The sequence below is a fragment of the Excalfactoria chinensis genome, chromosome 3 (assembly GCF_039878825.1).
Source record: "Excalfactoria chinensis isolate bCotChi1 chromosome 3, bCotChi1.hap2, whole genome shotgun sequence".
NCBI lineage: Eukaryota > Metazoa > Chordata > Aves > Galliformes > Phasianidae > Excalfactoria > Excalfactoria chinensis.
In genome coordinates this window covers 34,994,570-35,017,750 of record NC_092827.1, presented here as the reverse complement: position 1 = coordinate 35,017,750, position 23,181 = coordinate 34,994,570, and the positions used below count along the sequence as shown (strand labels likewise).

At 35.0% G+C, this 23,181-nt stretch overlaps 1 protein-coding gene across 6 annotated transcripts in view; it reads left to right on the top strand.

Annotated features, from left to right (window-relative positions):
• Positions 1–23,181, top strand: part of EPHA7 (EPH receptor A7) — a 159,866-nt gene that overhangs the window by 125,497 nt on the left and 11,188 nt on the right. Inside the window, exons 9-17 of one of the 6 annotated variants that reach the window (XM_072333212.1) lie at positions 541–596; positions 4,470–4,595; positions 8,832–9,017; positions 9,580–9,641; positions 10,657–10,866; positions 11,931–12,080; positions 16,554–16,747; positions 17,840–17,995; positions 19,153–19,996. In XM_072333212.1, the coding sequence (XP_072189313.1) occupies positions 541–596; positions 4,470–4,595; positions 8,832–9,017; positions 9,580–9,641; positions 10,657–10,866; positions 11,931–12,080; positions 16,554–16,747; positions 17,840–17,995; positions 19,153–19,267 (1,255 nt within the window). In that variant the 3' untranslated portion in view covers positions 19,268–19,996. Of the gene's footprint in view, positions 1–540; positions 597–4,469; positions 4,596–8,831; positions 9,018–9,579; positions 9,642–10,656; positions 10,867–11,930; positions 12,081–16,553; positions 16,748–17,839; positions 17,996–19,152; positions 19,997–23,181 lie in introns of those variants that run through there. The other 5 variants (XM_072333213.1, XM_072333211.1, XM_072333210.1 and 2 more) reach the window with 5 other exon arrangements.

The window sequence follows — 23,181 nt, the reverse complement described above, 5'->3', positions numbered from 1 at the left end:
TCAATTATACAGTTTATCCACTTTAGCAGGACACTCTTAAATCAAGATGTTCTTTCAGTTCGATGTGAATGTGCTGTAAAAGGAGCCCTTAGCACATTCTTTACTTGTACTCCTGAAAATTCCTTTCTGTTTAGTTTCTCTCACACAGAGAAGCCTGACACTTTATCTGATCAGCCTTTAAATGACTTTGCATTCAAGAAAAAGAGGCACAGTAAGGTTAAGAATACCCTCATGTAAAGTAGTGTTCTACTTTCAAGTTCTTTAATCCTCTGTTTTATCCATAGAAGCTTTTCACAAGTACAAGGTTCTTTAGGACCTGTCCCAACTAGTATTTGATACAAAAGCCTTTTGATTACAACTGTTCATGATTTATTTAAACCTCTGCTGTCAAGAGAATTATAGCTCAAACTTTCAAAGGGCCTACAGGAGTTAGGTGCTCATGGCCTGAAAATCCCAGTCCAAAGAACTGATGTTGTCAGGACTTCAGATGTGAGGAAGTAAATCATTATTTACCAGTAAAACTGACATCTTTCTTTTCAGGCATTGTGGCTATAGCAAAGCTGATCAAGAAGGGGATGAAGAGCTTTACTTTCATTGTAAGTGTTCTGCTTTTTTTCTCCCTTTCAAAAATTCCCAACTGCATTACTGTAGGCAATACTAAAATAGCATTCTGTGAAATGCAAAGTTTAAAGAAATTCAAAAATGCTATGTAAATAGCAAGTGAAAAGTTAAACACTGTAAAAATGTGACTTACAGAAAAAGAATGCTGATTTAAGTCGGCACTGCTCGCACAGTTTTATTTTTATACACACATATGATAAACCATTTTTTTTCATTCAGCGCTTTTTGATTGGCTGCTTTGATTATGCTTCATACTGTCCTAATGATCACTCTGAGATATAATATTTGAGAGGTATTTGGCTAAGTGACTATATGATTTATACCTCAGGCAAACTTCAGCTTAAGAAAGTGGTAGTCACTGCATCACTCCATCATTTCTCAAAAGCTGTTTTCCACTGTGGCAAATGCAATAGTATCAATATTTTCAACAGTGTCCTTAAAAATATTTACCATGAAAAGAAAGATTAGCTGTTTCACTACTGTTCTGTGTACTAAAACCACTTCCCTAGTAAAGAATAATACACACTCTCTCTTTTCAGCATTTTAACTGCTAGAACTCTGGGAAAATTCAATGAAATGATAAAATAAACCTTCATTAATGACAGTAGAAAATGTACAATGAGAAAAGGGTTTGTGCATTGTAAAAAGAAATAATACTTTCAGTTGTATTAGAATATAATTTTTAAAACTTTAACATTTAAGCACTTTCTCACTTCAGTTTTATTGTCATTTTGACATACTAAATAGAAAATATTTGAAATTGTTTTATAATTAGCCACTAACTCTGGAAGTACAGTTAAACTAAGTTACAAAATGATTTTGTGCATTCAAGTTGCAAAAACACATAACAGAATTAAATAGAATGCAATTTCTGACCTCATCCCCTCCCCCCAAGAAAAGTCTGCGTTTCCAGTTTTCATACCAGTAGCCAATGTCATATAGTCCTGCTGTGCTGTCTTTAGCTTTTGTTGTCTACCAGCAGTAACAGCTGCAGTTTAAATCCATCTGATTTTCTTTTTATGAAAGGAATAAGGTTTATCTGGTTTTATATTTATTGAAATCATGACCTACTATTAGAATGTGATGATATATGGAGGAAGAAGTAGCCACTAGCCAAAAATCTATAGCATCTTCTCAGTGCATAACTCTAAAGCAGTATCTCTGGCCAAATATCCATCGGAAATCAGATCAAGGTTTATTTCACCTTTCTACCTGGGCAGAATCAGATCAGGTGGAATCTGTGAGTATAGATGTGTTGCTACCTAAATCATTTCATTTAAATTCAGTGAGTATTAAACCAAGCAGTGACAACATTGCAGCTTTTGTCAATCAGTTTATAATCTGTACAAGAAAGGTGGAAAATAATAATGGGATAAGACTTATTTATCATGCACTTTGCAGATCAGCTGATTTTAAAGAGTACATTGAAGATCTGCTATAACTTAAAAGTCACTATTCTAGAAGTGATGGTTTTGAAATTTGCCTCTCACAGATGCATTATAAGCTTTTCACATCTTCAGAAGAGCTACTGCTTTCACTTTTTAAATCCCCATTATGTCCTTGAAGGAAAAGATCAACTATGTATTTTTGTATTTGAGCATAAACAAAGGGAATATGCTAACTGAATAATCCCTTACCTCATTTCCATCATCTATTATGTTTTTTGTTTCAGTGGAAGCGTAAACAAATTAACATGAAAGCTGCTACTTAACATTTAATAGTTGATCTAGAAGTTGTGAGAAATCTTTATTTCTCTTATTTCACTTTGAAGAAATCTGGTTATCCAGAAAATCAGTAAGTACAGTTAGTATACATAGCCTTTTTAAAAATAATTGCACCAAATGTAAGACATTTTTTACCAAGGTAGTTTTTCATCATCCATTGATTGACAGCCTAGTATTTAATTTTGTTTGATACTCATAAGCAGAAGAAGATGGAACACTGTGCTTTGGCAACCAGCTGGTTCACAGAGTTGTGTACAGAACTGTGGTGTCTTTCTTCTCCTGGACCGTTAGGCAACCTTATTATATGTAGAGATAGCACACTGGGTTTTCAAAGACTTAACTTACAACAAACATTTAACACAAAAATTTACAAGTATATTTTTATAACAAGTCTAAAAGTGCTGCTTTTAGTAGAATATCCTATCTTTTATTTCTCTCACTCTGAGTTTTCTGTGGCCAAAGTGCTACATTTAAAGATAAAAACAGTGGAGGAATTTACTCAAGCAATTCAAATTTACATTCTGCTTCCTCCTGCCTTCTTCTAACAGTGTCTTCAAATCCATGCCAGCACTATTTCGCGTTGGTATTCTATGATAGCCTTGGCCTGTCAAAATGTTTTATGACAACCTGAATAAAGAACCATCAGAGGACCATTTGAGATTCACAAGGTTACCTCCAATCCAGGCCTCTTATTAGAAATACAATGAGGATGGCTCATTCTCCATCTCCTTGCCTGAAAGCATTACTAGTTTAATCTATTGATTTATTCTTCTTTTCTATGGTCTTTTTTTGTTTGTTTGTATTAATAAATATTTATATATTTAAAAGTCCGTAGCATTGTCAATACAATTGAAAGAACATTTATTTAGGTATATAATATCACAAGCAATAACATCTGGGCAAAATCTTGAATAATTTTTCTATATGCAGATTCATTAGATTCCTCAGTCAGTTACTTTATCTTTTTCCTTTGTACAAGTTTTTAGTTTTTGTTTTTTTTTTTTTTGTCAGTAATGAAATCTGACATGCAAAAACATGTGAATACTAAGCCATTTTTCAACATATCTTCAAATTTAAAATATTTTACGATCAATTAAGAGATTACAAAGCAACTGTAAATTATTTATGTTATGTATTGACTTTTGATCCAATTCGTGTATATCAGTGCATCAACTAGCACTGGAACATTATTGCTTTTCCATATTAAGTTTTAATGTGATGATTTAATTAAAACCCAGAACTGTAATCCTTGAGAGCCAAATTAATTTCATAAAAATTGCTTGGTTAATAGATTTTCAGGTTGCTCTACTTTCATCAGAAGTTTCTGCTTTCAAAAGAAGAGCAAATAAATTTTCTTGCATCAGCAGGAAAAGGGAAACACTGCATGCTGGCCAGAGCACTATGCTGCCTGAGTTACACTAAGAGATGTATTGGAAAATGAGGGAGCAGAAGCCGGAATGCTACATTTTATTCACTTAGGTAGTTGGGAGAGGTAATTGTTGAACAGCATCTGCTTTCCCTTCCTGTGCCTTTATGCATCAATTGCAAGTGTTTCTTATGTTCGTATTGTAGTGTAAGACACATGCCTAAGGATATAAATTCCAAGTGGTGTGAATAGTTTAACTTGGCTACTGCCAGAATCTGGGAATATATTCAGTGGTTCAAGCAAATTGAAGTATGTAGAGAAGCCTTTCAAATCCCTGTAGAAGAGAGAGATAATGTAAAGTAATACTGTTTACTCAACATGAGAAAAGAGGGTAGGCTTTCCTCACACAGAAAAGAAAGTTTCACCTCCTTTATAGCCTCCCCCATCTCACTTTACTTTTACTCCCACTCAGGCCTTGTATTTTGTTCCACTGAATGTTATTTAATGTTTATACTTTCATTCGTAGATATAGGTGAAAATGCTAATGTTAGTCATTTTTAAAGAAGGGATTGTGTACTTGTGTCAGCATGCTTACAGATGATGCCTAAAACTAAAGTTGCCTCTCAGAGCAGCTGACTCAGGCGCTGTGGAAGCAGGCTCATTCTTCCAAGAAGCACTCTGCATAATGAAATTCCTGGGCTGACTGCATAATAAGTGCCTTTGCTTCATCACAGTCATGCTTTCTTACATCATTACAGTTAAATTTCCAGGCACCAAAACCTACATTGACCCTGAAACCTACGAGGACCCAAATAGAGCTGTCCATCAATTCGCCAAGGAGCTAGATGCCTCTTGTATTAAAATTGAGCGTGTGATTGGTGCAGGTAAGGCTGTCGTGGCTTCCTTATTCAACTGTTCCATTTAGCTAGGATGGAAACTCATACATCATAATGACAGGCAAATAATTATACCTCCTCTACAGAAGAACTTTTTGTATTCACCAGAGTGGTTAAGAGCAGTGAAGCTACACTTGCTTCTAAAATGTAAAAACAAACAGGGAAACAAAAAGCAAGAAACAGACACAAAAAAGGACCAATAAGTAAATGAAGAGTTTTGCTTGACATTGAAGGGCTGTGAGTTTTTAATTAATTTCTATATCTGCTATTTAGTATGCATGTTGTTTTGTTTTGTTTTTGTTCGGGGGGGGGGGGGGGGGGAGGAAGTGATTTTCCTTTTATTATTATTATTATTATTATTATTATATTAACCATGACACCGCCAGAGTAAATGGGTTAGGCATGAATGCAAATTCTGCTTGCTTTCCCATTGCAAAAGGGTTTTTTGGCCTCTCATTTTTTCTTTATGTTAGTAAGGAAAACTGGCTGCAGCACAAAATCTTAACGTGCAGACTAGGAAGTTCTTGTTTCTGTATAACAAAATCTTCCCTAAGGCTGTTTTCTGTTCTGCCATTTTTCTTTTTGATATTTTCTGAATACAAAAAGTTATTGTTTAACTTCTCATGACTGATTGTAATTACACTAGCATTACATTGCTTTTCTTCCTCTTGAACTGTCTACCACCTACTTAAGCCATGGTGTTCATGCTCTAAAAAAGCAGTTTCATTTGTTTGCATTAATAAGATACATGACATTTTTATTGCAGCACTCTATGTAGTGAAATTAAATTTCTGTGGGTAAAAAAATATCAAATACTTGGGATTCCTGGAGGAAATGTTCTTTTGCTTTCCTGTTGTTTTATAAAAGTATTAGTAGAATACTTTTAAAATCACCCTGTAGTTTGGCATGACTGTAAATTACATAGTGCAGTATTATTTTAAAAGAGAAGAATAAAGATCTCTAAAAAAGCTGTTTTAGCAGAGAAATCTTTACACTTAGACTTCACAACTCATTTTTAAAGTAACTCTTGTTGAATCATGTCTTTATCAAGGACTAGTACCATTGTAATTAACAACACTGCTTGAGAAAATTACTGTTTCAGATGAGTAAGAGCATAAGAATCCCTAGTAATTTTCTGTTATGCTAGAATGGCAACATCTTTTCTAATAAACATGCAGTATACAAGATTTAAAATCTAGATTAGCACAGAAAAATTACAGAGTTTCATCTTTTGCATTCAGCTAAAAAACTATGAGCATTGCAAGAGTTCTGAACATGATGATGTGTTCAGTTGGACTTTCTGAAGCCTTCTGAGCAAAAAAAATGCTGAAAATGCTTCACTTGCAAAAAGTGATTTAAAACTAATGGTAATTTTGTTGACAGAATAATTTATTTTTTTTATTTTAATTAGTAAAACAGATAACAAAAAAAACTTTTGTCAGTGGCCATTCTGAAGAAAGTTCTATGAAGTAGTACTATGTGAGAAGTACTATGTAGAAGTACTATGGTGAAGATATATTGTATAGCTATGGCTTTACCCTGTGAATGCAGAGTGAAATGAAATCTAATCTAGATAGGACAGGACATCAAAGACTAAAAGAAGCAGATGAAACTTGTATATCAAAGAAGAGTGTAGAGTTTCTGCTAGTGACAGCATCAGAAAAGCCACTTAGCAGTCTCAGTGTGTACCAGCAATGCTGGCCACCTCAGCTGTTGAGTAGTGGCCTGTCTCTCTCAGACAAACAGGGTGCAAGTATGTTTGTGCTCAATTTGCATGTGGGTTATGTTTTTTACTTGCCAACATTTTCATTACCATCCTGCTGTGGCCACCTGTCAGATACAGATTATGGTGCCCACTGTGTTGAGTCTTCATATTGCAGATCCTTTGTCATATTGTCATAGCCTGCACATTGTTGACATGCTGAGCTAGTGGCTGACAGCTGTGCAGTGCTCACACCCTTGTCATATTTTCTGGGTCCATTTTGAGCACCATTTAAGCTAAATATACTACTTTGTTGGGAAGAAAAGTTATTTGGCTAGCATCCTCTCCTAAAATGCATAACATACACATACAGGTTTCTGGTTTGCCTGAGTATGAGTGATCTGCTTTTGGAAATCAATCAAAATCAGATCCCAGAGAGCTGAAAAGGAGTTAAGCCGTAGTGTCTTCCATGCCAAGTATCCCAGTTACCTGGCACTGAAGTAACACATACAAACAAGTACATATACTCACGTCTTATTTGTAGTATGGGATAAAAACAGTTCCAGAAGGTACTGCGAGAGAAAATTGTTATCCTTTAGTCAGTTATTGTGGCTAGAGACTGTGATTAAAACGAATAGTGAAATCTTTAATAGTCATCAACATTACTAATGAAGTGCAGGAGGAAGGTTAAGGCACTAATCTAAGGACATGAGAAATCCATCAGCTGATCATTATGTATGCACCTGCCTCATAATATTCATAGCTGTGACTTGGGTGTTCATGCCATAACTCCATTGCTTGAGTATAGTTGAGCCTAATGCTTCATCTGTTCAGACAAGAACAACATTGTCCATTAGCCTGATTAGCCCAGATATGACACTGTGTTTAGAGTGGTATTTGGAGTTGATGGAAGTTAACCTTAATTCGGCTAGCATAGAATGGAGAGAGAAGAATTTGGTTATGTATGCAGTCATCTCCAGTGAGGTTTGCAAAACTGGCAATTCTGAGTGGAGATTTGCCCAGACAAGTCAGTAGGAAATATGGTCTGGCCAACGTTCTACTCTTCTGAGCTGGAGGGACTGCAAAGATGAGGCCCAGGTGCTGCTCTTATCTTCTCTGAGCTCTGCTGTTGGGAGTGTCAGGACAACAGTAGTGCTGGAACAGTGATAGTGTCTCAAACAAGATTTCCTAACATTTATTAATTAGGACAATTAAGAATCTATCTCCTTAGGCACCTTCCAAGCGTGCTCTCTCTGCTCTACCAGTCACCATCCCAGCAGGTTTCTCAGGACCTTATATCTCAAAAGGATTTTCTAATCAAGCAGTCTATGTCAATCTTTCCTAATTCTATCACTGTTTTTTTAGCTCATCCTAAAATATGTCTTAAATGTAGGTGTGTCTGCATACTTCTGTAACCTCAATAGCCTAGTGTTAAGACATTCCAAAGGTACACTGGAGGTAAATGTCAGACTTGATTGGACTTGGAGGAGGAACTTGGCTCTTCCTCTTCCGTACTCCAGATAAAGTTACAAAGTGACAGAGTACTGGATGCTCTGCAGTGAATTTTTCCTTTTCATAAGAAAGTATTTTGCCTTATTGCCTGTAAAATACCACCATATTCTTCTGTATATCCCAAGAAACTATTCTTTCTGGCTACAGAACAGGGAATTCTTTTTCTCCTTGCTGACACTGCTGTGAGGCAAGGGCAATCCTTGAATCTTTCACAATCTAAATAATAATAATGAGACGTATGTATTAACACTGAGCTCCATATCTCATATGTCAGTGCACTTTCCTGTCCAATGAAGTCCTGAATTATGGTTTTGTTTTTTGGTTGTTGTTTTTTTTTGAGTTCTTGCAGACTGACCATTTTTTTTCACTTGCTTCTTCAAATTGCAATTATCTTTTAATTTAGAAACCTTTTACAGAATTCCAGCATTTGCTTGTGTTTGTTTAATGTAACAAAAATATTATAATTCACACCTTTAATTTCATAATCTGCAAAGTAAATTATCCTTCTTGAAAGTAATAATGTAGTGCTTCATTTAACACCATAACAATGTTAAATTAAAAGCAGCTTTGAAAGAGGTGCCTTTTGAAAGGGGGGAAAAAAAGAATCTAACGATAGTGATGATACCATATAAAAGAGGACATTTTCACTTCAAATGACATTAGTATTTCTATAATAGTATTCTCTTATGAAAGAAACTTTGTTGTTACTTCCTATTTTTGAAAAACACAAACACACACACACACAAAAAAAAAACAACAGTAAACTACTGAGAAGTGTTTTATGAAGATTGAGATAGCAGTGGTGTAGATTGGTTTAACTTCATGTGTTTGTTCTGTGTATTCACTCTGCAGTTAATGTAGATCATGTGCCTGACTATGTGTTCATAAGTAATCCATTTAAAATATGAATATTCATATGATTAATTTAAAACATACTTAAGCAACTAGTTGATTCAAAGAGCATTGATATTATAGTCAGAGTAATTTATTGTTGATCTATTTCATTCTAGGAGAGTTTGGTGAAGTGTGCAGTGGGCGTCTAAAGCTTCCTGGTAAGAGAGATGTTGCAGTAGCCATAAAAACTCTGAAGGTTGGCTACACTGAAAAGCAAAGGAGAGATTTCCTGTGTGAGGCGAGCATCATGGGACAATTTGACCACCCCAATGTTGTTCACTTAGAAGGGGTCGTTACCAGAGGTAAGCAGCAGCTTGATCTGTCAGTCAGATAAAAGCCTAATGGCAGAAATTACTTTAGTTTATTCATGGTCAAAGATTTAAACTATAAACAGGGTGCACAGTCCTAATGGATTTTCTCCTGATGCGTAACTAACTAAGACAATACCTACTTCATGCTACAAGCTGAGGAGAAAAATTAAGATGCATGCATGATTAAAAGATGAAGTACTTTGAAATACATTATTTTTCTAGTTTCATTTAGCCTCAAAACTGTGCAGAGAGATAAGGTTTCTTATGTCCATTTGTATTATCTGAAGTGTCATTATTCCAGAGTCCTGTTCACACAGCAGGAGTCAAGAGAACACACTGACATTTTGATTTGTACAGTTTAATTTTGTGAATCATGACCACATTCCATGCAGACATTTAAGAACTTATTAGAACTCAAAAACAGTGCTGGAGGCTTCTGAAATGCTCTTGTCTCGACAATTCAGTCCTTCAAAGAAATAACATGTTTTATCAAAAAAAGGCAGTCCTTTTTTATTACGGTTCCTCAAAGAAAATGTGCCTTCATTTCTTTCAGGGAAACCAGTCATGATTGTAATAGAATACATGGAAAATGGGGCATTGGATGCATTTCTTAGGGTAAGAACCAAAATGAAAATATAAAAAACATATTCTGTTATTTGTATGTATGTTTGTGCATATGTGTGTGTGTGTGCACGCATGCTTTATGTTTGCGTGTGTATATATTTATATGCATACATTCATGAAAATAATACAATATAAGTCCTTTTCAGGCTGAAATTGAATTTGTCGAATATTAGCAATTCTTGATCATTTTTCAGCAAAGTAAGATCAGAAATAAGAAGATCAAACAGGATCATATGGAAACATTCTAATAATTTAAATGATTTAATGTGGTACAGAAATAGTGGAACTTATTAATGCCACCAGCTGAATCGAGACCACTGATGCTTGAAGCTCAATTTTCTACCTTTTTTTTTTTTTTTTAAGTTTGTCATCATGGCAGAAATGAACAAACAAGAATCCCTAAATGAACTAGTCATGTTTAAGAGAAGAACATGGGAAAAAGAAATACAGATTCAAAAGCATTTAGAGTTTATGGGTGTATGTTTTAAACCAGCCAGTTCTTACTCCTAACCGGCTGTATAGTGTAAAACAATATGTACCACCCTATAGAGAATGGAAATATGTATATATTATATATAAAAATTATATTTATATAAATTTCAGGCTATTAAAAAAATATTGGTTGCTTGTGTTCTAAAAGTAGAAAATTCTCATTTTCTTGACAAATACAATTATTCTATGAAATGGAGAGCATAAAGGCAAACTGTGAAGAATTGTTTCATGAGGTAAGCTCTCTTAAAAAAAGACTTGCCATGAGTTGGTGAAAATTTTTTTTTGAATTGGTGAGTTTTGTTGTTTCTAATACATGAGCTACTTGTGCATTTCTTAGTTGGATGTACTGCTTTATGTCTGAAACAAAATGTAACTTGTGTTTGAAGTGAGTTTCTTTGGCCTAAGAAGAATTGTTTCATGTAAATAACTAGAAATCTAAAGTTGTAAAAATAATTCTTACTTCTTTTTTCAGCTATTCTAACAAGAATTGCCACTCTTTTTTTTTTCCCTCCAGAAACATGATGGGCAATTTACAGTCATTCAGCTGGTGGGAATGCTGAGAGGAATTGCTGCTGGAATGAGATATTTGGCCGATATGGGATATGTACACAGGGATCTTGCAGCACGCAATATTCTTGTCAACAGCAACCTTGTTTGTAAAGTATCAGACTTTGGCCTTTCCAGAGTTATAGAAGATGATCCGGAAGCCGTTTACACTACCACTGTGAGAGAAATTTGTAATTTTTTAGTCATTTAAGGATATAGTTACTAAGAAGCATATACTCTGGCAAGCAGAGAAAAAAGAAATACGTTAATTCCTTGATAAATGGGAAGCACTGAAATGGAAGATAGTCTGCAGAAATCTGGCTTTAAGTAGAGTTTGATATTTTTGCAAGAGCATTTATATTTATTTAGTGGAGATCAAAATATTTTGTACGTTATCTTCGTTATTCCTTTCCTCATAATTCTCTGTTTGAACACACATAGAAGTTTTAAACATAGGAAGGTTAGTCACCTCACCTAATATGAATCAGTTAAAATACTTGTAAGGTATTATTATTTTTCAGAGTAGATTTTATCTTAGCAAGAAGTTGACTAGCTTGAGGCAAGATTGTGACAAAGCTCAACTCCCATGTTTTCCCTTGCTTTTGTGGGTGGGATGCTTTTCTTAAATAACCATTCATCAGGCACACTATGCTCTTTATTCTTTTGTTGAGCCAGCTTCCCTTTTCCACCACTGAGGCCTCGCACTGCCTATTTTCTCATGCTGAGGAAAAGAGGGGCCCCTGGAATCTGCTCTGACAGACACGGGGATCTGGGAAACTGCAAAGGTATTCAGGAGTGTCACTCCTGCCACTGGGCTCTAACTGGGATCCTGGTTTTAAAGTGCCAGACTGAGATTTCAGAAGAGCCATATGACAATTCTATGGGATTTATATGCACAGAATGAGATTCCCTTCCCTTAGCTTCAGCCACTCAGGAGTTAAATGTAAAGTTTAAATCAGACATCTCAGCAGCCCCTTAAAATCAATGGAGAAAGAAGCACTTGCAGGGAAATGCACCCAACTTATCCTAGACAGGTGTTTAAGTTTCTACAGACCAAGTGATTAAGAGCTTAAGTCTCTTGAAAATTCTGCAATCAGTAAGCTATGAAAGGTTGAGGTTGTGTAAGTACTGACTTTGATGTTGGTAGAAATAATTATAAATGCACTCTAAGAAAGATGGTGTGGAAACTGGGTGGGAGAAAATTACTTTTTTTTTTTTTTTTTTTTTTTTTTGTAAACATAGGGTGGAAAAATTCCAGTGAGATGGACAGCTCCAGAGGCCATCCAGTATCGCAAATTTACATCAGCCAGTGATGTGTGGAGTTATGGAATCGTTATGTGGGAAGTAATGTCTTACGGAGAACGCCCTTACTGGGACATGTCCAATCAAGATGTAGGTCATACTTTGTAAGAACACGTGAGCACACAAATATTACATATTTTAATTGCATACACATATTTCACCATACATGAATGTAATTTTATTTTAGGAAGAGACAGTAGGGTTCTTAGAAAAAGTTACAGAGCGTTCATTTTTCAACTTAATCTTTAAATCTTTCTTCTTCTATGTGGATATTATGGGCTTTGTCCCAAGCTTAAAGTAAAATTGGAACATCAAAAATAGTAATATATGCTCTTCACCTTATTATACTTAAGCATAGAAGGAACTAATTTTTTCCAATGAAAAATTAATTCTGAGGTTTCTGACCTCAGAACAATGATTAATCAGTTGGAAAACGTTGTTAAAAATCTGAGTGGCAGTTAATGACCTACTTTGGCATTTTAAAGTTAATTATGCTGATTTCACAATACCTTTGTTTGCATAAAATATGACCTAGAGCAACAGGTCAGCAGTAATAGAACAGATGTGTGTTAATCTTGGTTTCTGACAAGACTATCTATTAATATAGAAAGTATACTGGGAAAAACTGTGCAGGTAAGAAACATGTCAGAATGATTCACATTTAAATTTCTTTGGGTCAGGGGCTTGAGTTTCTTTTTTATTATAATTATTATTTTATTTTCTGATTGCATGATAGACATTGAAGTTTGAAAAAAATGATAGAAGTGTAAATGATGAGTCAGTTTGGCACAGTGCAAAGTTGTTAATATTTGACAGGTCTCAGTGTCAAAGATTTCATGGACTGTCAAAATATGGGCAAACAAGTCCTTGGGGCAGAGAAAGAGAAATATTTACATTCCCTAGACACCCAGTAGATTTTCATTTCTTTTGACACCTTCCTTCTGTACTAGATTCAAACATAAAAGAAGTCTGACAGGAATATAAGATGCCTCAAAGGCATAGCTTACCTATCTTTCAAGGAACAATAAGGAAGAACTTTTAAATAGGGGAAATTCCAATATCTTTGTGCTTCTTTATGGATTCTAGAAAGTATTCATTCTATAGGAATCTGCAAGTAAAGCAAATCAATTATAATTTCTCATAAAATAACTAATTACAGTTTCTCACTGTTTCATCTATTTTTAACATAATTATTATACATACTTATTTTACATAATAATTTTCAGTAACATGTAAGTAAAAGATGCATTGATGATTTGTTAAAATTATTTGCAAATATTTTTCTATGTTTTGATCTTTATAAACATGTCCTTGCAAAACATATGCACATCCAGTCAACTGTATAAACAAATTCATGATGGAAAAATGTACAATCATCATTTTATTATTATTATATTTATTATTATATATTATTATTATTATATTTTATTATTTTTCTCATTCTTCACAGTTATCAGTGGGAGTGTTTAACTCAAAGCAAAAATAGTAAATACGTCTTTTCTCATTTTGCATACACACCAGGGAGTTTATATGTCTTAAGTGCACCACTTTGTTTAAAAGTGGATGTAGTCGTGGATGGGATCATATCTCTGTCTAAACTTGCATCTTTTTTAATCCCTCTCCTCTTCCTTTAAAGTCATTGTTTTAGAATGATAGAGAACACTGATTATTGGTGCAATTTCTCTTAAAGCTTATACTGTGCTAGTAACAGGCGCCTTCATACACTTTAGCTTCTACACTTTTCTTTCTGTGCTTTATTGTATTCTCCTATTAAAATGCCAGTGTTTGCTAGTTCTAGATTTTACTAGTGCTGGTGTGGATTAATTTTTCAGAAGAGGGTAAAAGTTTAGATTTACATTTTTTAGTTTTTATTTGCTGTACTCCTAGATTTATTATTATCGACATAAATATTTTTTATTATTATTACTATATAACCAGAAGCAGTGTGATAACTGCAAACCAAACATTTGTTTGTCCCACTACCCTTATTTTTTCTCTGATCTTTGGTAGCAATCAGACACTGAACAGACCTGACCCTCTTTGAATCGACTTTACATTCTTAGATAGCCAGATTATGAGAGAAGCATAATTGATTCTCAGCAGTGCTCTCTCTTTCTCTCTCTCTCTCTGTCTATATATATATATATATATATATATTTTCCCCCCCTTGGTGAAAGCAGAATTCAAAAAACAAACTGTGGCAAATGTAGACAATATAAATCAGTTCCATTAGTAAAAACTCCAGCTGTGTTCTCTCTGTAGCTTTGCTTGTTTAAAAACATATATGTTCATGGATCCATTTCTTTATTTCTGAATACTGATCTTTAGAACACCAACCCCACCTTTCTAAAAAGAATAGCTACTCATATCCTTCAACTTGTCTCAGTTTTGTAAAAAATTAAAAACAAGCAAAAATAAACATACTCCATTTATTAATATTTTTGAATCTTTTTACAGCGTTTTCAGTGTTTCCAGCTATTCCGGAGATAACTTATTCATTTATATCTCCCAAGTTTCATGCTTCGTGTCCATTTTGCTCAGGATACACATGAAAGAGGCTGATTCTACAGCCTTTTAAATATATCATCACCTTGATTCCTATCTTTCTCTAGTTTCTTTTGAGACTATAGTGAACATGGAAAAACTGCGTTCATGAATTCACCATCTGTTCATGAAGCTGGTTGTTATTTCAAAGTTCCTTGAACAGTTGGGTGTTGGTTTTGCTGTGGGAATTATATGCTTTTTCACTGGTTGTTTCTCCATGCTGACCTCTTAGATAACTGCTTCAGTTTCAATAAGTCATACGTACTATCTTTTGTCTTTTAGAAGAGCTTTTCATAGAGATTTCTGATTTACTTCTCATAGCATGCCAGTTTTCCTGTACACACCTTAGCTTATTTTTAACTTTTTTTTTTTTTTTTTTTTTTTTTTTTTAACTGCTACTCTTGATTGTGAAGAGCTGTTCTTTTAGTTTTCCTCTAAATTCTGTTGCAAAAGATCTTGCATTTTATTTTTAATGGTTTGGGTTTATATTTATAGTATTGTTCTTGCAAATTCTGTGTTCTTCTCCTGCAGAAATCTTCTCTTGCCATGCTGTCTGACAGGTAACTTCACTGTTACTAAGAGGTCACCACACTCATTCTTCAAGGTGTGGATGTTACTGCAGGAACTGAATATTTCTCAGTCATTTTTGAGATGTAGGACAGTATTGTCATTCTAAATGTACAGATAGAATACTGAGGCCCAGGGAGAGGAGGCAACCTCTCTGAGGTCAGAAGGGCATCCTGTGACACAAGCTTGTCAGTGAGTAAATGTCTGTGGATTATACCTCCTCTTTTCACAAAACTTCATTTCTGCATAAAGGGTTTTGATAGAATCATGGATTTTAGCCAGATTTTTTGAAGGTCATTTTGTATTCTTTGCAGTTCTGTCTACTTTGCAGTCCACTGCTTTTGTATTTTCTCACACAACCTATGGAATGTTTTATATCTGAGGTTATTATTTTCTCTAAACCCTAGATATTCACCAACTTCATTTATCATACTAGATCTGTTTCTTAGGACTAACACCAGAACAGCTTCTGATCTTGCTTTCTGTGAAAGTCGAGGGAGAGCACAGTCCTATGCGCTACCCTTCAGGAACAAGCACCCTTCCTTAGCAATTCTAATACTGCTATGTCAGTCAATGTCAGTATACTTGAAATCCCCCATGAACAACGTTTTAGACCTTTTTCACAAGCTTTTGTTATCTGCATTGCCTCCTGATGTGCTTTCTTACCCTGCCCTCAAGGTTTACGACAGTTTTTCTCTGATTTTACTTAACCATTTTGCTTTCTCACTTAAATACAAATAAACTTTGTGATGGAAGTTGATAAGTAAATGTAATTCTTGGTTCAGATGTTTGTGATCTTCTTATTATATCATCAATGGCAGTTGTCTTATTACTTCTAACTTACTGTTAAGGTGATATATTAAAATACCATTCTTCTTCACCCATGTGACACATTTTTTGCTATTTTATCTGTAAGCTAACATGGCTAGAAATAGAATACAACTCTTTTTTTCCTAACAATTCCTATCTGCTTAGCATTTTTCTTGGATCCTTTTATTGTGTTTTAAGGCTTTTTATATTTCTTGTGTGTATGCACAGATCCCTATCCACTTACAAGTCGGTTGCTTCTACCACACACTCATAAAGGCCTTGGGGCAAGTAATAATGCTTTCTGAAATAACTCCATTTATCAATCTATCTATCACTCCCTTAGTTAATTTAATTGTTGCTCCCCACTGCTCGCTTGACTAGGTAATAGAGCTATGTTCTCCACATACAGAACAATATTTTTATTAAGCACAAAGATAAAATCATGGAACTATTTGAAAACATGAAGGCTAGTGTCAAAACAAAAGTTTCATATTTTTGCAATGCTGATGGCAAATTTTAGTTTATGGATTTATTATTATTGTTATTATCATCATTACTATTGTGCATTTCTGGAACAAGGTGGCAAAAATATATTTCTTAAGTATCCTGTAATGAAAAATGACTAATTATCTTGGCTACTAGGTTATAAAAGCAATCGAAGAAGGCTATCGTTTGCCAGCACCCATGGATTGCCCAGCAGGACTGCACCAGCTGATGCTAGACTGCTGGCAGAAAGAACGTGGTGAAAGGCCAAAGTTTGAGCAGATAGTTGGTATTCTGGACAAAATGATTAGGAATCCAAACAGCTTGAAAACCCCTCTGGGAACTTGTAGCAGGTAAGAAAAGCTTTAGTGAGTGCTCGTATATGATGGTGTGCATGGCTGGGTTCTGGATGTTCTGGTTGGTGACTGGTTTCAGTTCATACTTGCTCCATGTGTCTCTCAGTTCTTCCTTTCTTCTGTTCCCTGTTCTTCCCATCCCTTATTCACCTTCCTTTTGTACTACACTGAACCAATCCAAAAGGGACTTTTCATAAAAAATAACCAAAATAAAGAAAGTGAATATTGTGGAACTAACACACTTCTCACTAAACTGCTGTCTGCTCATCACTCTTTCCACTACCAGCAATCTTTGTTTTCCTTGTTTCTTGAAACTGTGGAGTCTTGATGGCAAGGATCATCATCTATTGTAATTTCATATGATGCATCCCTTGCCTAGTAGGAACTCATACAGTAGAAATTAATACTTTTTATTTGGCCAAAGTACTTTGACTTGCTACACTTGAGGATTTTACCTTTTGTATTCTGGCTTTGTTTCCTTTCAGTGATTGCATCTCATTGTACTTCATGATGTAGCTTTTAATAACTCCCTCATAAAATTCAGGTGATTTATTTAATCATGGTAATCTTTTGATGCACAAGCTAGATCAGTGCACTAGGGAATCAGCTTGCCTATGTTCCGTTCCCAGTTCTTCTACTGACTGATTTGCTCTGTGACCTTAAGCAACTTACTTTGTGTCTCTGTTCTTTGCCTGTCTTTGTTTTGTCTCATCCAGTTGAATAATGGGAATAGTTACTGCTACATTCTCTAAGATGCTTTAAAAATAGTATCTTTACTTTACTCAGCAACTTCAGTTACAACTGCTGTCATGCTAGGCTGATATAGTGTTGATAAAAATAGTCCATTAGGCTGTTGTTGCTCATTCTGACCTTTCATCTTTTAAATGAATAAGTTAGGAAATACATACTGTGAACTACAGTGTAGTCAGAGCTATTCACAGAATAATCTAACCTGTTTATAAAGGCCTATTACTTTTTACTCTTGAAATTTTGAATACCCCAAACTTATTTGACTCTCACCTTGCTAAATACTCCCTGATGTTTTACTCTCTTTGGAAACAACTTACTTTCCTTTTTCCTTCTCCATAGACCAATTAGCCCTCTTCTGGACCAGAACACTCCCGATTTTACTACTTTCTGCTCCGTAGGCGAATGGTTACAAGCTATTAAGATGGAAAGATATAAGGATAATTTCACAGCAGCAGGCTACAACTCTCTTGAATCAGTTGCCAGGATGACTATTGAGTAAGTTAGTACTGGGCATGTTTAACTTGCATTTAGGGAACTTCTAGGTAAAATAATACATGATGTTCAACTCGAAAACTTCATCCTGAGTACAAACATGGTACTTGGGGTTAAGCCAGAAGGTTTAGCAGCTCATGATGTTGCATTAGAGCATCCCATGAAAGGGCAAATACCCTCCTACCTATGTGTGGCATCACTTTTTTCCCCATTTTTGAGACTAACTGAAATAATAACCAGGCTAGAATTTGAGGTAGAATTTGGCCCGTTTTAAAGTATGGATGTATAGGAAAATAACTGCCTTTATTTTCTCTGTCTAATTGGTACATTTTTCCAGATCTGTACTAGGAAGATGTGGATCTTTCTTCTAATTAGCCAGAGGCTGTCTGTGTCCTTCAGGAAAATACTTTGCCTTAGGATAAAAGACTGTAGAAGCAAAACAGTTTTCTGAAGGCATGCATGGGCAGTACTGGCACTGCTGTCTTAAACAGTTCTTGGCACACTGAAAACAATGTTCTTATTCTGGTATTACCCAATCACTTGCAATGCCTATTCAGAGCAACATTTTTCTAGACAAGTTTGAAACAATATTCTCAAGCTTCCCGCTCCACTCTTGTCTACCTGGTATTGCTAGGGGCCTTAGCCTATATCCTGAGAACTGCCACCAGAGCCCAAAAGATAGTGGATTAGTAGCACTACTAGTGTTGGAATTGAAACAGCTGATCCTTTTTCATTTGCACAATGGGTATGGATAAGTATGCAAAGGTTTTCACTAAACATCTCTTCAGGAAGCAAAATGTGACTTCCCAAATCTTGTATTTATATATAACTTCTATCTTGAAAGCCTCCCAAAGTATTTTACGAGAGAAGTGTCTCTTCTTTGGGTGTCCTTAGAAGGGTAATAAGTGATCATCATAGTGCAAAACCTCATTCTCAGATGTGGAGACACAAGGCAGTGTAATTACATGACACATGCCATGCAATTACATTCCTCACTGATGATCTATATGGACTTTGCAGTACTGAGCTGAGGTTTCAATATAGCTTCAACATTAGAAACCTGTAGCCCAGACCACTATGTAGCTTTAACTCACAATTGATTACCATACAGTAGCAGTCTAAGTTGAAAAATTAACAATGTACGCATTTGTCTTCTCCAGGGATGTGATGAGTTTAGGGATCACGTTGGTTGGTCATCAAAAGAAAATCATGAGCAGCATTCAGACTATGAGAGCACAAATGCTACATTTACACGGCACTGGCATCCAAGTGTGATAGACATTTCTCCCTTATGAGGGAGGTGACAGACTGAGAGAACAGCACTGGCCTTCAGTATATATGAAGTGCTACTAGAAGACACTTGATTTCCTGGGTCCTTCCTGCAGTGAATAGAAGAGCTACAAGAAGCACCTACAGACTTGAACTCCTAAGTGCCACCAGAATTTATGAAAAGGGAATTAGGATCCACCAGTGGTGGCAAGGAAAACAGCAGTGACAATAAACAAAGTACTACCTGAATAAACATATAAACACCTTGAGCTCTCTAACCTCCTTTTTATCTAACAGACTTTTTAAATGTACATAAAAATTTAAAAAAGAATATATTTGTCAGATAAAGTCATGATATTATTGTTGAATTCAACAAAATATTTTCCTTAAATCTGTGATTTCTGAATCTTTTTTTAATCATTTGTGTTTATTCTTCATAAGGACTTTCTTTTAGTATGATGTTTATATCTTTGGACCTTTTTAGTGCTAATTCTATGACACATTACTACACTGGGTACCTCTGAAGGATTATTTGAGTTCCTAGAGATTTAAGAAGCATGACCAAGCAATGTATATCTGTCCCAACTTTGGTATCCTTTCGTGCCATTTACTTTTGTTAAATCAGCACCGTATTGACATGACTAGCTAATTGGCAGGGAGTCAGGATAATGCAAGTTGCCAAGAGCTCTGATATTTTTTAAAGAATTTTTTAAGGTTACACATATACTATCTTTTAAAAGAAAATAAAAGACAAAAAAAAAAAAAAAAAAAAAAAAAAAAAAAAAAAAAAAAAAAAAAAAAAAGAAAGAAAGAAAGAAAAGCAATAATGACCCCTATGTAGTTCTAGGCACTTTTAGCAAATTGTTTGCAAGATGATTTTAATGGAATAAAGTGAGATATATTCTAAGATGTAGATCTATAGCTGCAAACCTGCTGAGGCACTACGTTGAATGGACAAGTGATTGTAGGAGTGTCTCAGAACATAGGTGCAGTTCTCCAGTGTTACCTAAACCATTTAATCTGAGCACATCGCTTTTTTTTTTCAATATTTTGCATTAGCAAATCTAAAATAAATAGCTGGCATATATTTTATATGAATTTAAGTTGAATGCAGTCCAGCTGTGAGAGTAAGGACATAGATTTTATATGAGAAACATAGAGCATGAGGCAAGGGGCAGTTCTGAATTTTCAGGTTTTTTACAAGGTTCTACAGCTCTGATCAAATATTTGTGTCTGTACTCACACAGGCACAGCAGTCATCATCAGGAGCACAGATAAAAGAGTATTTGCTCAATGGAATATCTTCTTACACCATTTACTTACATACGTTTTGTGTTTGATTAACCATAAGCAATAACAAACTGTGTCTTCACAGATATGGAGGGATCATATATGAAACAGAGAGAAATGCTTTACAAAATTCTGAAAATTGTGAACTACCCCAACAGTGAAATGCTGTACTTCCAAAGAGAATTGGGCTGCTTCTATTGATTTTGATAGAGAAAGATCCCAGGGATCAGTCATAAATTGGTCTTGTTTGATAATGTGGGCATCCACACAAAAAAAATAAAAAGAAATGAACAACCCTGTAAATTTTCCTTTGTAAAACTTGTAAATTTTATTTATACTGTCTTGTTTTATATACACATTTATGTGTAGTGAGCTCTGGATACATTGAAAATGCACTATATTTTTCTATTTTACTTGCAGAGCATCACAAACGTGTATATTCAGTGCTACATAATGTGTTTTCCCACATTTAGGACCAAAGATAGTTATCAAAAACTTAAATACATCATTTTTTCATCCTTTTTTTTTTGAACCCCCTTTTAGACCACTGTACAGTTATATTTGTCATTTTATTTATTTGTCTCATTAGAAAAATCAGTTTGGTTACACCAGTTTTGTCCCCTCGCCTTTGTTGAAGAAAATCTGTAAAAAAGCTTTTAATTAGAATAATCCCGTTACGTAGACACTTCCATTTGTAATCTTTGTAATAGACTGTAAATATATTTTTGGAACTATAATGCAATGTGCATAAGGGTTATTTTTCAGTGTCCATATATGATTGTTTATACAATTCACAGCACTTTACAGTCATGCTGAGAAGCCTAATTTATTGCCTGGATTTGGGCAGAGTAGGAAAAAAAAAGTGAATATTCTTATTTCATATTAGATTGTCATTCAGTAGAAACTGAGTTATTTTCATGTGTGCAGATCAAGATTTTTTTTTTTTTTTTTTTTAAACTATTACAATTAATTTTCTAAAAATGGTATAGAATTAGGATGCAGAGTAGACTGCATGCCCAACATTGAAAGTAGTGCACGCAACCACTTGGCCAAGACACTTCCACTTGCCATTGGAACACTCATTATTAATAAACATTTGTTTTGTGTTATAACTAATGCTAAGTGCCTCACTACTGGGGTGAGCATCTGTGGGCAACTGCACAGGGTGCTTGTCAGTTTTGCTGCTGCTTTAGGCACCTAACTGTAAATTTAGGAGTCTTAAGTTCCAACACCTGCTTCCTTACAAACCTTGGCTAATGTTTCTAAGGGCTTGGTGTTTCCAGGTGTGATGCAGCAATGCTGATATTGCTGAGAACCCCCAAACCCTAAATGAAAGAAAGTTGAGGCCAGTCTTCACCCTGAGAACCTGTTCAATGTTCTGAAACACAGAGGCCTCAAAATATGTGTAGACTCACACACATAAAAGTGAGGGCCCTAATGTTATTTCTTCCTGATTTTTCCTTGTTTGATTTAAGCCATCTACTTTGAATAATAACTATATTTTATCATTCATCTATATACCTTGACTGCCTTAAAGTTGCCACAGTTTTTTACACATTTGAAAGTGGTAGAGTAGACCGAGAAAGCACAATCAATACCAATATTCCTATCCTATCTATCTGTTTGGAACGTTATTGCAGTTTAGAGCACATGCATGTTAAAGGACTTAAACTGGTAGAGCAGCAATATATATTGATGTTGATCTCAGTTCCCCAGGTTTCATGAAAACATAGTCCAGTATAAGAAAAGCAAAGTGCCAGAGACAGTTTGTGTTCATGAGAACTGAAAAAAAAATTTGGAGGGAGAAGTAAAGGCTAAATGATGAAACAAAACTGAGCTCAGTTCTGTCTTAATTCCACTGAACTATGGTATTGTGCATTGCTAAAGAGGACAATATCAGGCTGCCAGTGAGGGTGATATCCTTGACTTTATCCATCTGTAAGCATCTAAAAGAAAGATGCCTAAGACAAGCAGGATGAATCTTCTTCTGGAAATGCTTATCTCCAATACCTCCAGAGGGAATCCAGATGATTAGCTTAGTTTAGGCATCTAATGTCTAGATATTTAAAATCAGGTGATTCTTACCCTGTGTCTTCTCAGCTGCTACAGAGTGTCCCCTAGAATCTGAGTGTTTTTGAAAGGCAGCTCCTCTACTACTAGTATGTCCCAGAATGTATTTAAACTGGGCTTTGTCAAAGAGAGAGTTTGTTGTTTTTATGGTTGTTTTTTTTTATTTTATTTTTTTTTTCAGAGATTTGTAACAGGTCATCTAAATGCTTTTTGTATATGGGTATTAATTCTTGATTTATTTTGTGATTGTTCTTAGGAAGACCTGCCTAGTAAATTACAGTTATTTAAGACTTTAAATAATGAGAAATATTTGCTGGCATTCTGCTTCAGTCTAGAGGTTATGTGATCAGATATGATAGTTGCTGTTTGCAAAACCATGTTATCTAAAAAAAATGTCATGTAAAAATCTCCAGGAGGCAAAGATGCTTAAATGTGTCTAAAATTGAATGTTTCCCTTTATATCTCAATAATTGAGCTCTGTCTGTATTTTTCTCCATTTAAAATGAGTTTTTAATATTTGTTTAAGCTGGAGTCATCTAGCATCCACTGAGGGAGTTTCA